The sequence below is a fragment of the Mauremys reevesii genome, linkage group 3 (genome assembly GCF_016161935.1).
Source record: "Mauremys reevesii isolate NIE-2019 linkage group 3, ASM1616193v1, whole genome shotgun sequence".
NCBI lineage: Eukaryota > Metazoa > Chordata > Testudines > Geoemydidae > Mauremys > Mauremys reevesii.
The window spans coordinates 23,920,586-23,937,728 of record NC_052625.1 but is presented as its reverse complement, the minus strand read 5'-3'; the positions used below and the strand labels follow the sequence as shown (position 1 = coordinate 23,937,728).

General features: G+C 41.9%; 1 protein-coding gene across 9 annotated transcripts in view; it reads left to right on the top strand.

Annotated features, from left to right (window-relative positions):
* Positions 1-17,143, top strand: part of VRK2 (VRK serine/threonine kinase 2) — a 73,923-nt gene that overhangs the window by 39,777 nt on the left and 17,003 nt on the right. For all 9 annotated transcript variants that reach the window (XM_039529819.1, XM_039529818.1, XM_039529821.1 and 6 more), the window contains 2 exons: positions 8,458-8,578; positions 12,522-12,580. In XM_039529819.1, coding sequence (XP_039385753.1) covers positions 8,458-8,578; positions 12,522-12,580 — 180 coding nt within the window. The remainder of the gene's footprint in view (positions 1-8,457; positions 8,579-12,521; positions 12,581-17,143) is intronic.

The following is a 17,143-nucleotide window of genomic DNA, read 5'->3' as shown; positions in this document are numbered from 1 at the left end:
GCATCCATTTTGAAAGTCCGTGCTGTATAAATAGTATTACATTTTTGTTACTTGATAATTAAAGTGAATTATATTTGCGTCAAATGTATGTTTTAAAAATTTGTTACATAGTTAGAATTGTTAAAAAGTAACATTTGGATCAATGCATCATATGGATTTTTGTAGATCTTCTACTCACTGAGGCATGCAGTCAATACCTAATTTCTCTGGAGATATACTGCACTTAACATATCGAGCTTTTTTTAAATACTCCAGACCCGTGCATTGAGTGTGTAAGACCAGTTTTAATTTGCTATCATAGATGAACAGAAGAGTATGAACTGTCTAAGTTAAATTCCCTCCAATGTATATTTGTGTGCGCAGTGAATTTCAGGATCATTCTCCCGTTTGTTTTCCTTTTCCAAGCCAACACTTTACATAATTAATATTAATTACTTTCCCTTTTTGTTTCAGTGGCAGAGAGACACCTCTAAATATATTATTAGTTTAACAAAGCTTTTCTTTAACGTATCTTCACTCAAGCACCTAGATTGATTAAAAACATATGAAATAGGAAGGATGTTGCAGACAGAGATGATGTTGTGCTAGGTTCAGGGTACCCAGAGCCTACAGCAAAAGGTGGTGCCTGTCCCCACTTATACCCAGTTGTCAAATTTTTGCAGTTTCTCAGTGCTTTTTACTTCTGGATTCTTATATGGCATCACTGCCAAGTGTCTTGTGTAGTCTGTCTCTGGTATGGCAGCTGCAACTATCTCTAATGTGGGCCTTGCCAGAGTTACCCATGCCTTTGTATCCTCCAGATTGGGTTAATGCAGTTCATCCTGCTTCAAGTCAGTTAGCATGTGTGCTCCCTAAGTTAGCATATTAGGGAGCTGGCACTGTGTTGTTCTTAGTGAATGGCCCTTGGGGCTACTTGCTTTCTCCACTGGTCTGACAGAGACTGTGTCTTTGAACCTGTAGGGAGTAGTGCAATAGTCATCTCAGGCTTTTTGCTTGAGGAAGTTGACTCTGTATAGGAATTTAGTTTATTTGAGGTTAGTGGTGAGCATTATTTTTATTAATGCTGGTCAATGAATTGTAGTAATTTGTGTGTGTTCCTAGGGATTACATAATGGGTGCATTCTAAACCTAAAAATACAGTAAATAAAAACATACTCTTCAGGGGTTTTGTCAAGTTTATAGAAGAATTAGATCCTCTACTAGTTTGGAGAATCAAAAAATAAAACCTGTTTCATTGAAAGTATTAAGGTAACAATACATGGCAACAAGTTATCAGCATGCAGTGCTTACCCTGCCACAAGCCAAATAACATGCTGTTAATTATTTCTACTTTTAGACATACCGGATTGTACAGCACGCCATACGCAACACATGTGGGGTCAAGTTCCCGCCCACGGCCCCCCGCGCAAAATTCTGCTTGGCCTGCTGGGCTGGGGGAGGAGAGGGGGAGGCCCCCCGGCATGCTCAGTCTCTGTCCCCGGCAGCCGGGCCCAGGCAGGGAGTGGAAGGGGCAGGGCCACCCCGGGTCTCTGCTCTGCGCAGTGTGGCAGCTGCCTGTGAGAGCCCAGCTGGGGAGACGCCAGCGGCTCGCCCCCTCTGCTCCCCACCTGGGCCCGGCTGCTGCGGATAGGGGCCAAGCGAGCCAGAGGCCCCTCTACCCCCCAGCATGTTTCCAGTTTACTCAGCCCCTGTCCCTGGCAGTTGGGCCCAGAAGGGGAGCGGAGGGGTGAGTTGCTGCCATCTCCCCAGCCGAGCTCTCAGGCAGCCGCCGCGCTGCACAGAACAGTGACCCGGAGCAGCCTGCTTCAGCCAGCATGAGAAGGGGCTCCCTCTCGCTCCCCAGCTGCCAGGGAGAGTGGCCAAACGTGCGGGGGGAAGGGGCCTAGTGGAGAAGGACAGGGGGCCCCCGCCCCCAGGCAACTCTGGTGAGGCAGGGAAAGCACAATGGCCCCAGGCTGGGTGCAGGGTGGGAGGTGCTGGGGAAGGTACTGAGAGCAGGTTCCCTGGCATCTGCTTAGCCGAAGATAGGGGCATTGCCTGTGCCTCCTCTACTGAGGTGTCCGCAAACTCCAGGGAGACACTGGTGCTGTGAGTCTCCCTAGGCTAGGGCTGGCCTCAGCTGGGCCCAGAGACACGTGCTCCCCACTCCTCTGGCCCAAGCCGCCCAGGAGCTGGCAGAATTAGTTGTGATCACGTGTCCTCCTCTTTACATAGTGTGTGTCCCCCTCCCCCCACACCCCAGTATCAGGAGGCATGAGTCGTTTATGCTGCACTCCATCATAAGTGAGATGATATTCATGTCATCAGACTATTGATGGGCAGTGGGGAGATTTACATGCTATCCACAAAAGCTGGGGCCAACACTGTAGGTTTCACTACTGCTTTCACTAAAAATTCTGGCACTTCTGACCACCTTCCTTGTTGTGTACTTTTTCTAGCAGTTTTTGTGTTTGTTGTGGTGGTGTTTTGTTTTTATTAATAAACCTGCATAAGTGCTATCAAAGTTACAGTGCCTTATGTGTATACATACACATATAATTCTATATGCTGTGTGTATGTGTTTGGCACTATAACTTTGGATAGTGCTTATGTAGTTTAACAAAAACACATGTGGTGTGTATATAATATAAATAATCACTATAGTTTTGGATAGCACTTAAGAGATTAAAAGACATAAACATATGGCCCCTGCCTCAAAGAGTTTTCATTTTCAATAAGACAAATATAGAATGTGAAACAGGGTGTTGGGGGAAGGGGGAGTAAGGTTAAAATAAAAAATGTGGGGCATTGTATAGCAAGTGAATCAAGTAAAGTCTAATATTCGTAAGGAGAGATTGAGCAATAGCAGGCAGCCCAGGAGTGAAAGTCCGGGGTAGATTTCAAGGAGGGACTTGCAGTGTAAAAGTGAATGTGCTAGGCACAGAAGAATGTCATATTAGGTATAGAGAACACTAGGAAAAGAGATGTGCAGCCAAGTGTGGGAGGAGGAGTCAAAGGGAGGAACAAGGTGAAATGACTGGGCAGTGTAAGGGGGTGAGATGAGGGGTAAGCAAGACAGAGCTTTACGGGAGAGTACAAGTAATTCTGAGCTACCGAACGTTGGCTAGATGGGAGAGGAACATTAGGGAGGCCGGGGAGCAGGAAGTCAGAGTAGTGTAAGTGAGAGAAAACTGGAATTAACTGTGGCTATGGCAGGCAGGAGGAAAAGGAAAGGGCGGAAGAGGAGGAGGCCTGAAGTTGGCATTTCTAATTAGACTAACACCTTCCTTTGAAGGACCAATAGGCCTGCAAAGGCACTACAACTCCCTTAAGCTCCATGCCTAGGGGAAATCATGCATTACCAAAACCCCAAGCCAAATTCTCTGGATTCTCTTCTCTTTTCTTGTTACACTCTCATCCTCCTGTTCTGATCTATTAACATTGGATTTGCCATACTCAACCTGATGATCCTGCAATTATTGGCTCCATTAATGGGGGAATATTGAGTAGGAGTAGAGAGGTTATTTTACTGCTGTATTTGGCACTGGTGTGACTGATGCTGAAATACTGTGTCCAGTTCTTGGGCCCACGATCTTGTTCATGAACAATCTTGATAAATTGGAGAGGGTGCAGAGCCATGAGATCAGAAAGGATTAGAAAACATGTCTTATAGTGATAGACGCAGGGAGCTCAGTCTTTTTAGTTTAACAAAAAGAAGGTTAAGGAGCGACTTGAACAAAGTACCTACATGGGGAACAAGGTCGAATGGCTGGAAGCGGAGGTTAGGCAAATTTAGACTGGAAATAAGGCCTAATTTTCTTAATAGTGCAAGTGGTTAACCAGTGGAACAATTTACCAAGGGTTGCGGAAGATTCTCCATTACTGGCAATTTTGAAATGAAGATGGGGTGTTCTTTTGAAAGATGTTGTCTAGTTCAAAAGGAAGTATTTTGGAATCTATGAACTGTTGCTCTGTCAGTTCAAGTACCACCCCTTTCCTTACACCCATGTCTATTGGTTAGGGCACTTGGTTGGGATGTGGGCGCCTAAGGTTCAAATCCCTGTGCTGGATCAGGGACTTGAACTTAGGTTCTCCCCTGCCTGGTTAGTGCCCTGAACACCAGGCTGTAGGATACACTGGCTGGGGTGGGGTCTCTCTCTGTCTCTTATTTGGCAGCTGTTCCACTTTGTATAAATAATTATTCATTGGAACATGGGCTGCAGCCGGTGCTCTAACCTCTGGGCTGTTGGTACAAGGGGGATCACCACCACCCTGATTTTGCAAATCTAGCCATTTGTTTTCAAATTTCCTTTGCTTTTATTTAAAGAAAAAAAAGGGTTAAAATGCCCTAAATTGAAACTGTTTTATTTTTGTTCTATCCAAATCAATTACTTCTTGATTTGCTGATAATTTTGAAAATTTTCAGTGTCAGCTTGACCGGGAATGCTTCTCCTTCCCTCTCCCCTCCAGAAGTGCTAGCAAGCTGAAAAATCTGATCTTCACACAGTTCTGTGTATAACCCTCGGCTAAATTTGCGTACGCTGCCTACAAGTGTTGCTTAAAACTATCCAGCCTTCTTTTTAAAAACAATGCCCCATATTTGACTCTGCCCTCCTGCTGCAGTAAATTCCTCAGGCTGACCAGACCCTCAGTGAGGCAGTACTTCATTATGTTTCTTGGAAATATGTCAGCCATTAATTTTGTCGAGTCTCATATTTCAGTCTCGTTTATCTTCTTTGTCTTATTCTCAACCCCAAGCTGAACTGTTCTGTTACTTTATAGTGCCCTACAGATGACAACACTCATCTCATAAGATATAACTCCATAGGGTAATATATTTTTAAAATTATATTTCTAACTCCACAGTCAGTTTGGCACACTTTTTTTTCTTTATAGGCTTTATGTGTTATGAAAAAACACTATTATTATTTATATTATGGTAGCCCCTAGAAGCCCGAGCTAGGGTTGGTAGTCCCATGTGTAAGACACTACAAACTTATAAAACAATCCTTGCCTTGAAGAGCTTACAATCCAAATAAAGACTAATGATGAAATTATAACGCGATAGTAGTAGTGAAAATGTCATAGAAAAACACATTATCTCTGTCATTGATCAGCCTTCTAGCTCACTCTGAGTGGCAGGAGAAATAGTTAGCAAAATAAGGGCCCTAGTGGAAAACTCCCATTTTATATTGCTGGAGAGTTCCACACATGAATTCTGGTTAGCAGATGTCTTTAACATGAATTCTTGGGAACACTGGAAGTTCAAGACCATAAAAGTGGCTGGTATGATATAATTTACTTTCTGTTCTGAAATAGTAATCTGAATTCATATTAGATCTCAACTAACTTCAGAATGTGGTACATACACAGAAGCATAATACATTCTTATCTCAGTGTGAGTTGCTTCAGTTATGCTACTCTGTGTTAGAGTGAATTTTCTAGCGCTATCCCTATTTGTTGAGTTAAGAATATATTCTAAGGGCCTGACTCTGATTTCACTGCTGGGGGTATTACTCCAGTGACTTCAGTGGAGTATCTTCTGATTTATCTTTGTACAGGTGAGTACAGAATCAGGCCTTAAATATTCAAGTGAAAAAGTTAAACTCTGAAGTATTGTGGAATATAATATTACTACTGAAATGTTTTAATCAGATAGCATTTAATATTGGGCTAAAAACACCATAGTATTGTAGTTGCTAATGGAAAATCAAATTTCAAATGTCTATTTAAAAAGAAGAATAGAAATTCTTAGTTTACAGAGAAATCAAATGTAATTTGTTTTAAAATAAGGATTCTTTTTAAAATATAATCTTGCAAAAGTGACAAATTATCAAGCAGAATTGCTGTATTTTAAAAGTCAAAATTTTATGAATTTTCACTTGTTTTATTACATCTTAAAATAAAGCAGGCTTTGAAGTTCTTTAAACCCAGATTTATTTTTTAAATCATCAAGGACTCTAGTAATCTCATTTTAGATTTTATTAGCAGACTTATTTTTCTGGTTAAAAATATAGTTGAAATATAAATTTGGGATTATTTAGAAAATAGAGTTTACATTTGTAATGAATTCAGCTGGTTACTACCATAAACCACACCATTGTTTCACTAAAGAGTAGAGTGATTATTAGCCAAATAAATGTATAAAAATATTAAAGATCATGGTGATATAAATATAATCATTTCAAGAAGTTAAGATCTCTAATAATGAACTGATGAGAGAGTAGGGAGAGAGGATAGAACAATACACAATCAAGTAGATGATGAAATGTTGATACTTTTGAATTAATCTCGAAAAAGATATGTGTAAATCTACTTGTGTTTTAACACTGATTTGCAAACGTAGATAAATAAACAGCTTTTGTAATTCATCATCTCTTTGTAATACTTTTCACTTTCTTTTTAATTGTTGCAGCATTTAGTTTAATTACATATATTTAGGGTTTATTCTGTGGGACAGCACAGCTTTCTTAACACATTGGTAAAACTCTTATACACACGCTGCCTACTCACAACATGACTTTGCTGTACAAATGAAGTAGCAGATCAAGAAATGGGTGAAAGATCTAAAATGTGAATTCAAAGGTAATTAGACATGGCCAAACTACAACAATGGAATAAATTTTACTCTCTGAGGACTATTTAATCTGAAGAGCAGTTATGTTAGGTTAGCTTCTGAAATCTAAATGACTTGCCATTACTTACAGCTTCATATCAATTACTCCCTCAGTGAAAAAAGTACTCCATTGTAATTCTGACAATTTTTCTCAAAGGGCTGGTTGTATGTAGCCTGTGTCACACAAACAGGTGCCAGAATAGCATTTTGTGAAAATTAGAGGCTCTGCCATCAAAAGTGCTGGTTTATATGGTTGTAATCTGGAATTGCCATAATGGAAAAAGGAGTTGTGAACACATGTGTATGAATGGAATCATTCCACAGTTAACGGGAGATTTATGACTGAAGAAATCGCTACAGAACAGCAAGTGGTATAGATTGTTTTTATTTTAATACGAGAGCCAAGTCTTGCATTAGGACATTGTTGAATCTAGTGTAGAAAATAAATGACACCCAAGGGATAGCGTAGCATTCTGTTAGATTGAAGGGCCTTTAATAATCTGATAGTCTAATAGTGGTAAAGATAGAGAATATGTAAGAACTAATCTTGTCTTCTGCTTTTAAAACAACCATGTATGGTAACAAGAAACAGTTATGAAGTGTAGGCACTGTAGCTTTTAGTAGATAACTTTTTAAATGAAAAAATAGTTTGAGTAACTTTTTGGAATTTATTTAATGAAAGCTCACAAAATATATCTGTTTACAGCTGGATTAACAGCCACATACTTGTGTCGGTCTCTCTACTTTAGACGTGGGGTACCGGTCTCCCATAGTTTTTATGCAGGTTTCAAATAAATTTGGGAAAATGTGTAATTTATTTTCAAAAGGACTTGCTATTTTTCTACCCAATAATTGTAGTTGATTAACAGTTTGTTAGTGTACTTCAGCCTACCCTGTTACATTGTGAACTATAGGATATGCTTCAGCTTCATACAAAGAAATGAGGAATCTGCCCCTGCTTGTTTAACCTTTTTTTAAAAAAAAATGTTACTTAAAATAGCAATCAACAATGTTAGTTCTTAGATTACATTGCAGTGGGTTTCTTTCCTGGGAACAGTCAATCTTTGTATGAATTCAAGTACCGTCTGTCTCCCTGTGTATAAGATGTTTGTTTTTTGTCACCAGTAATAAAGAAACAAAATTAGTATGTGTTTTCATTTTAAAGTCAGCTTTTTCATTTGGGGTTGGGGGGTTTTGGTGTTTGTGAAATAACTCGGTGCTTTTCTTATTGGCAAGCAAAATTGTGATAAATGTATGAATGATTTACTAAAGAGCCAACGTATTTTAGCCTGTGCGACAACTCTCTCTTTAAACAGTTTGTGGAACTTATAAGCAGACCGATTTGGTGTGTAAATGTACACTAGATGGCAGTTTTGTCATATCTTCCAACTTCAAATAGTTCTGTGGTAGAACAGGAAAGGCCATCAGTATTTAGTCTGCACTGAAAGGGTCTCTGCATGACCAATGTGGACCCCATGGACTTCCTGGAACATGTGTTAGCAATTTAGCAGCAGACATTTATTTCTTTGTTTTACTGCTTGGCTCTTTGAGAAAGTGTTGGTACTGGGTTTGGGGCTGTCTGGATCATGTCAGAGGCCATGGGGATCAAGTTCATGTGACAGGCCAGACTAAGGAAGGATGAAGTTGGAGGAGGTGAGGAAACTGACCCTTACTTTCAGCAGCAACAAGTCACTGCCTGTCTGTGGACTGAGGCCAAAATCCTGGGCGTTTTAGTTCTAATACAGCTGAACAAACAAAACAGTTTGCCCATTTGGCTTTTTCATATTTCATCAACAGTAGTTCAGTCAAAGCTTTTCTATTTCTTATGGGTCTTATTCTTCATCTCTCTCTCTCCCCTTTAGCCCCATCCAGAAGAGGTGACCTTGAAATCCTTGGCTACTGCATGCTACAGTGGTTATGTGGGAAACTACCCTGGGAACAGAACCTGAAGGACCCTGTATCTGTGCAGACTGCTAAAATAAAGTAAATAATAATAATAATTTCAAATACTCCACCATTTACCAAAACAGATCTGAAAGTGAACTTCAAAGGGAGCTCACATCCTGTAGAATATTGCCTTACCTGAAAGTTAAAATTTTTCTCCTTAATTAAAGGTGTGTTAGAAGCATTTAAAAGATGTGAACTCTGGGAGATGTATGCACACTCCTGCATACATTTATGTGCATGCAGCTGTGGAGATTTAATGTACACAAATGTGTAATGCAGAACAATTTTTCAGATTTTTGAATTCTGTTAATTTTTTAAGAAGTTGCATTTGCAAATCCTGTGTGCCAGTATGCTTGCTGCACATTCAGAATGATTATGGAGAATGAACTATGTTACTGCTTCACAGAGAGAGAGGAAAATTTAAGCAAGCTATCCTTATTTTTCATGTGTTGTTTCATTCTATTTCTTTTGTTTTCAGTTATGTAGATTTTTTTTTTAAAGAATTAAATCTTTTGGTTGAGGGTTTCAGTGTTATATAAACATTTAAAATACCAAGTAAAACACTTTATCTGTTAGAATCTCTCCTCCCCTCCTTCTCTTCCCCCTCCCCCCCCCCCAGCCATGGCTCATTAGATAATATTAAAGCAACAGAGTTTATTACCATTTTTTCAGTGCTCTCACTGTTGGGACTTGAGAGAGTTAATTGCATGTGGTACACAATATAGCCTGTTCTTCAGTACAAGGATATGCTGAACAGTAGTTTTCCATAGATGTAGCATCACAATTGGAGAAGGCCGCAAACTTTTAAGTAGGGCAAGTCACAACAGAGGTACACAATAGGGATAGCTGAGCCACAGAAATCAATCTGCAAATTCAGTGCGACATCGGCTCTCAGCAGAGAAAAAGGTTAGCCTGCAGACTGCGGATAATACGGATTGCATCTGTAAATGTTGACATCGTATGTTATGTTTAATATTTCTGCTTTAGAAGTTCTGATCAGTACAGAAACCAAACTAACACTTAGACAATTCTGCTAAATCAATTTAATCGATCAAGCTGCTTCACTAATTCTTCACTTACAGTTAACCCTTCAAGCACTGGTATTTTCCAGACTGGCAGCCAAAACATTTCTTAGGAGGAAATACATAAAATATGGTACAACTCCATTTAGCAAAAAATCCCTCTTATTTGAATGGCTGTTTTGTCCCTTGGAATGAAACATTTACTGAGGTAGGTCCCTTAATTGTCTGAATGTTTTTGATGCCCCTGTAATGTTGTGGAAGACCAGAGGAGATGGGTGTATGTACATGTCGATATTCAGTTACATGGGTATGTAACAGTTGATGGGTATGTGATGGACAAATCCAGCCCCCTTCTCTGCTCAGAGACCCTTTGCAGTGGAATCAATGTGGTTCTGCTGAGAGCAGAGCTTGGGGACCTGGACATGGGAGTGCAGTTGAAGTAGTACAAGACACAGAGGCAGGGCTTGGGACTCTGCTGCTGCACAGATAATCTCATTCTCTTCCCTTTGCCTCGTTTCTCTTGTCATTTAGGAAGAATCTAGTGCTAGCCCTAGTGCAGGGAAGTAGGGGTAGCTGAGTTATGGTTGTGAAGGTGAGGGGGAGAAGTAAGTGCTTCATCTTGTATACTCCAGTCCAGTAACTGAGGTGATTTCTGCAGGGCTGCTCTGCAGCCATGCTGTTTCCTGGGGGAAAGGATTTCTCCTCCCCAGCACCTGTCTCCACTGTTTAGGCCAGGTGCTGGATTTGCTGCTGTGTGCCCACTTAAATAGGTAAGGGAGATGATGCAGTGTGCTCTCTCACTTGTTGAGCTTCCCTTTTCCTCTACCGGTGTCACTCAGCCTCGGCATGGCTTGTGCTTTTCACCAAACGATGAACTTTTAAAAACTAAACTGGTCTTGAGTTATCAGATCACTAATAAAAGCATCTGAAAACTTCAAAAAGGAAAACTCCAGTGTAATATAAAAATCTTCTAATCATTACCTCTAATTACAAAAAAAGAGTGAAATACTAAGCGACTGAAATAAAAGAATAATTAACAATCAAATGGAAACTGGTGCCATGGCAGCCTCCTGGGGGAAATTATGCTGAGGGAATTCAGCTAGAAATCATAGAATTTCCAAGTGTATGTTTTGGGAAATTAATGACATTAAACATACACACACACACCGAATTTTCCTTAATTTAGTTCTGGAATTCTGATTTCTCATGCTTTCTAGTCAGACTTGAATTCCCCTCTTTAATGAGCCACAGGGTAGGTGCCACCCATTGAAACTGCTCCTGCGTCCATTACATGGTGAGAGTGAAACAATGATGGATGCTGTTTGGAAAGTTCATTTCTTTAAACATGTGCTGTTTTGTAAAGAGATGGCTAAGAAAATCCCACCTTCCATTGCCTCTAAATGTGATGGCAGCTACTGACAGCCTTAAAGTACAGGCCCCATGGGGACCTTCCCATCTGCATGCTGTGGAAGTGTCTGCAGTGTCTGTCTCTACTGGTGTGGAGGGTAGGTCTTGGGGCATGATGTAGCCAGTTCATCCACTGCTTCACAGATTCACATGCCCATCCCACGGTTGTACAGGGATCATAGCAGAACGCTAGCTTTGGTTATGGCTCATGTGAAGCCACTCCATACAAAACCACCCAGTTGGATGAGGACCTGATGGGTTTATCATCTTTTAGATTCTCTGAGCAAAGCCCTTGTACTCTGCCTTTATGAATTTAAGGGCAAACCCTGCACCTGAAGCTCTGGCAGGTCCCTTGTGGTTTCTCCGAACAAAGGAGATTCAGGATTTTGAGGTAGAAGGGCAATTTCAGGTGGGACGTGCACCTGTTCCACAAGGCTCAACTCTGCGGTAACTCCCTGGACAATAGTCTGCTGCAGTGCAGATAATCCCGTCTTCTCCCATGTGAGTGCACTATGACTGTAGATGCTGTTGTAATAGTGACTATGCAGCTACATTGATGAGATCCCCCTCCATCTATCACCACAAACCAGTTATTGGGGCTTGGTGCTATGGCCCCTAAGAATTAACTGAAAGTGTTTTGTTTTGTTTTTTAAAAAGAGAACTGGGCCCCCGCAGGAATATAGGGTTTTTTACCTGCGGCTAGACTGAGCTGTTGGCTCACCCAGAGCAAGGAGCAATGCATAGCAGCACCACCCCAGGAGGAGCAGTGGGGAGAAATTGACTCAGGCTTGGTCTACAGTAGAAAATTAGATTGGTTTAAACTATGTTGGTTGGGTGTGAAAAATTCACACCCCTCAATGGTGTAGTTAAGCCAACCTAAGTTCCTTGTAGCAGGGCCAGCAATAGGGGTTAGCAAGCAAGGCAGTTGCCAGGGGCCCCACAAAGCTAAATTACATCGTATCTAGAGTCACTGTGGAGAAATGTAATCTGAGTGTTACAGTAATTTAATCTCTAAAAGTGAAAATGAATCACTCTAAAGCGGAGGTTTTCAAACTGTGGGGTGCACCCCCCCTGAGAGGGCACAGAGGGGCAAGCAGTGACACCAGGTGGCTCAGGCTTCGGCTTGGGCCCTGGGAAGCAGGGTGGAGGCCCACTTCTTAAACGGATCTGGTGCTAAATGATTAGAGAAAGCCAGACAAAACTGTTCCCAACTTTCAAAACACAAAAATTAATCTTTGGGGTGAGAGCAAAGTGAGAAATTTCATCCCAAGGTATATTTATTTACTCCCAGCACATGTATAAGCCCCTGCAAAGAGGCTTGACGTGAAGATGCTTCCCCGGTTATAACTGGTTTTGCTTAAATCTCCAGTCTCTAGGTGGTTAAAAATAGGTATCTGGTAGGTAGAGATTTTGTTTGAAGAGGAGTCTTTTTAAGTGTTAGTTGTCCTTGAGATCTCCTCCTTTTGCAATTGAGTTTTACTGTATCCAGAATTTCAAGTGAAGGATCACTTCCTAAAAATTTCACCTGTTGCATTCTTGTTTTGTTTCAGACTGATGGACGAGCTCCCAGATTCAGTGATGAAGTGGGGTCCGGCTGGAAGCAGTTGCTGTAAGCATGATTAGAGCATATACTGTGTATTTTATCATTCCGTCTTAGTCTGTTTGTTAGAATAAAGCTTTTAAATATTTTTATAACTTTTGGGCAAAAAGACAATAAGAACAAAGTAAACAAAAGGAACTTAATTTAATATTTTAAATTAGGAACTGAAATTTAATATTTTAAATTAAATTACCAATTCCACTCCCCCTAAGGCAAGCATGATTTAATGCAGCATTATCCCCTTATGGCCCTGATCCTGCAAATTGTAGTGTGTGGGCCCAGCAGTCCACCTGTGTGGTACCTCTTTGAAATTATACCCACATACTAAACTTTGCAGGACTGGGGCCTTCAGCATAAATATTTGACCAGAGATGAGAATGAGCTTGAGTTTGACCATCAAGATCAAACTGGTAAGTAAGAGCAGACCAGGCAGTATCTTCTGAGCCGCTCACAGCTGTCATACACCCCTCAATTTAGTGTGTGTGTGTGTGTGTGTACATCCATTCACCCATGTTCTCCCCCACCAAGCCAGCCACTCAGAAGATACTTTTTTTTAAAGTTTTCCCATAGTTGCCATTAATGTTCCCAGTCTTTCATGACTTAAATTAAATTTCATGAAAAACTTCCTAACTGTAAAAACAGCAGGACAATGGAACAGACTGCCTCAGGAGGTTGTGGAAGCTTCTTCAGTGGAGGTTTTCAAAAAGGAGGCTGGAACTGAGTTGGAGGGTTTAGACCAGGGGTAGGCAACCCATGGCACGTGTGCCGAAGGCGGCACTCGAGCTGATTTTCAGTGGCACTCACGCTCCCGGGTCCTGGCCACCGGTCCTGGGGGCTCTGCATTTTACTTTAATTTTAAATGAAGCTTCTTAAACATTTTAAAAATGTTATTTACTTTACATATAACAATAGTTTAGTTATATATTATAGACTTATAGAAAGAAACCTTCTAAAAATGTTAAAATGTATTACCGGCACGCAAAACCTTACATTGGAGTGAATAAATGAAGACTCGGCACACCACTTCTGAAAGGTTGCCGACCCCTGGTTTAGACACAACAAATCCTGCATCTTGGCAGGGGGTTAGACTAGATGGACCCTTGTGATCCTACTTCCCCCTGCATTTCCTTGTTGTGTTTCACATATACGTTTTTTCCGTCGCACTCTACTCTTTCAATCTCTCCATTCTGCTCTTCCCCACCTCTCAATTTCTTGTTCATCCTCAATTTTTGTTTCCTCCTTTCCCTTATTAGTTCTCTCTCTACTCATCACTCTTTTCTCTTTCCCCCCCACCTGCTACCTCCATTGTCTCCCCTCCCCTTTCTTTCCCTCTCCCCACCTGAAATTCCCTATAATTCTCCCTTTCCTCTGCCCTACTGCAAATCTCCCTACCTCCAACCATATGAAACCAAAACAGACACGGGCTGGCCCCTTCCATGGAATGCAAGGCTGGCTGCCATTTCTTCACTCCTAGTGCATGCTAAGTTGTCCATACCTAGAGACCTAGGAGGTGGAGCAGCCAGGTAACAGGTGCTGTTCTGTTCCCTTTGCAAGAGGCCAAAGAAGGGATGCCTCTCATGATGCAGTGCTTGCCAGATGTGTGAAGAATTTCATCCCTTTTAAGATGGCAAGAGCAGGGTCCACTTCAAATTACATTTTATGCTAATGTTAACGCTGTATTTGACAGGTAGATGCTACAATGATTGACACCCTAATAATACTTTGGATCGGCTGCCTAGAGATATGAAAATGCTATGGACAGCAGCTCCTCCTGTCTTGTACTCCCCCCGAGCTCGAATGGAGGAGCTTCCATTCAGACACAGAGAGGGGATGATACAGTGGCATTGGTGCTAGTCCCTTCCGCACCTCCCAGCTTAGGGTCCCCGTTGCTTACAGAGCAAAAATGTCCAGGGCCTTCATGCCAGTACTAAAAATGTTTTTTGGTAGCAGAAGGTAAAAAAAAAAAAATCTCACCCTTGTATAGCCCCCATCACTGAGCAGCATGGAGCACCTCACAATCTTTAATGTATCCTCACAGCAGCCCTGTGAGGTAAGGATGTGCTATTATCCCCATTTTTACAAATGGGTGTGATCTGCAAAGGTACCTAGGCTTCTAAAAATGGGACTTAGGTTCCATCTCAGATGAATGTCTTAACCACTAGGCTATGGAATATTCTGCTGTGGGGCTCTCTCAATTCTTCTAGTGAAGGTGTTCTACTTTAATTAAATAGTTGAATAAATATTTTTGGTCAGAGAATTAGAATAATTCTGTAGCCTAGTGGCCGGGGCACTCATTTGAATGGCGGCAGATCCCTGTTGAAATCCCTTCTTCATAAGAAGGGGGGACTTGAACTGGGAGTTTCCCACATTCTGGGTGAGTACCTAGCTGCTGGGTTATAAGGGAAGTCTGTCCCCAGCTGTGTGAGCTTGCCTGAGGGCCCTGAAACACACCTACTTGATTGGGACCCACATGTCACTTAGATGGAAGAACTTCTCTCTTCCATCAATTAGTGGATTGCTAAGAAGAGATAGGCACCTCCCTGCAGCCCAGACTTAAATGCTAAATTCTGTGAGGGGGCAGAGCTTAGCACATTCCTCTTTTGTCTACACCTCCCATTGGCTAGTTGAGCTGGCTCTCTGCCTAGTGTGCTGGCTTTGTGCATTGCATTCTAAGGTACCTGTCTTTCCCCATTTATTGTATAGTAGCCGAGGTGCCTGACTCAGGCTTTCTGGATCACAATGATGCTACTGTGATTTTCCAGGGATTTAGAAGTTAGATGCTGTGTCAGTCAGCACTGCAACATCTAAGTCCTTTTGTGGATCTGGGCCCAAGAGACAGAGGCCAAGATCCACAAAGGTATTTAGTGTAATGAGTTATCTATGGGTTTCTTATGAGTGCTCTTTGAGTCTGAGAAGTGCTGCTGAGCCATCCCTTAGCCTGATTACCTGAGGGCTCCATGTTAATCAACCAGGATTCAGCCAATCCACAGGCACATTTCTAACCAGATGACCCCAAGACTCGGGATATAAGCTCCCAGTAAGAGTAGCTACTACAGTCTGCTCAGCATTGCTACCTCACTGGGAGTATCCCCTGCCACTTGGTAGTTCTGACAGACTACACCAGCTCCTTGGAGTTGAGTTCTCCAACGAGGCCCCTCTTCTGCCCACATATAGCCTGGCAGCCTCAGACTGTTGTCTGCTACACCTAGAGCGTCCCAACTGTACATGAGGCGAACTACACCCAGCTTGTGTGAGTGGATTGTGTTGCCACTAGCAATGTAATGGATGCTGAATTTGCTAAAGTTCCAGTGCACAGGAAGCGCACCCCCGATCTAGTGTAAATGGTCAATGGTAGCATGCTGTCCTGTGAAATCATGCCCCCTCCAGGTTGAAATCCAAGATTTTCTAGAGACTCTGCAGTCAGCAAACTTTCTGATCATGCTCGGTATTCCCTGGCTGTCAAGGCATGATCCACACATCTTATGGAAGATGCTTGAGGTACAATTTGAGTTGTTCTACTACCAACAGTTGTGTCTAGTTAAATCAGGGGCCAAGGAAACAAGGACCAGCACTGAGAAGTTCACTGCGTTTTGTGCCCAGCAGATTATTAATCTCTGCAAAATATCAAGAATTTGCTGATATTTTACACCTGCATAGACCCAACAATTGCTCCATTGGTCTCAAACTAAGAACTAAAATTCCATTTGGTTAGATTTACTCCTCATCAGACTCAGAACTCAGAGCCCTACAAGAATGCCTTGATGATAGTCTTGCAAAGATATCCATCCCCATCTCCCACTAGGACCCAATTTTGTTTGTGTGCCTTGAACAGAACCTTGTATGTTTTGACTTTTGATCAATGAGCTGTTGGAAAGGATCAGTTCTGACAAGGTATTTACCAGGCTTGATCTTCACGGGGTTTACAGTTAGCCCATATTTGGGACAAAAACCGCATTTTGCAGTCCATATTGCCATTTTGAATATCTGGTTATGCCTGTTGTTCTCTCCACTACCCCAGTCACGTTCCAGCACTTTGTCGATGACATTTTCAGGGATGTTTTAGACTAGTTCGTGGCAATCCACCGAGATGATGTCCTCATCTCAAGTCAAAACCTTTCTGATTGTCTGATATTTGAGCGCCTCCAAGCAAGTGGCCTGTATGGAAAACCTGAGAAGTGTGAGTTTGATCACACTTCTGATGAAATAGATATGGACCCCCAGAGATTGTCCTTGATTGTAGACTAGACAGCCCCAAGGAATGACCACAATGTCCAGTGCTTCCTGGGATTTGACAGTTTTTAACTGAAGATTAATTCAAGGACTTTTTGAAGGTGGTGAACCCAATTACCCAACTGCTCTGGAAGAACACCACATTTACTTGGATGCAGGAAGCCTAACCTGCCTTTGATCTATTAAAGGAAGCATTTACATCGGCACTTCGGTGTTGGCCACTTCTTTGTCAAAGTGGATGCCTCTGATTATGCGATCAGAGCAGTGTTGTCACAGCAGCATGGTCCCCAATACATGCTCCAACCTTGTGCATTTTATTCTCGGCAACCGATGCCCATAGAA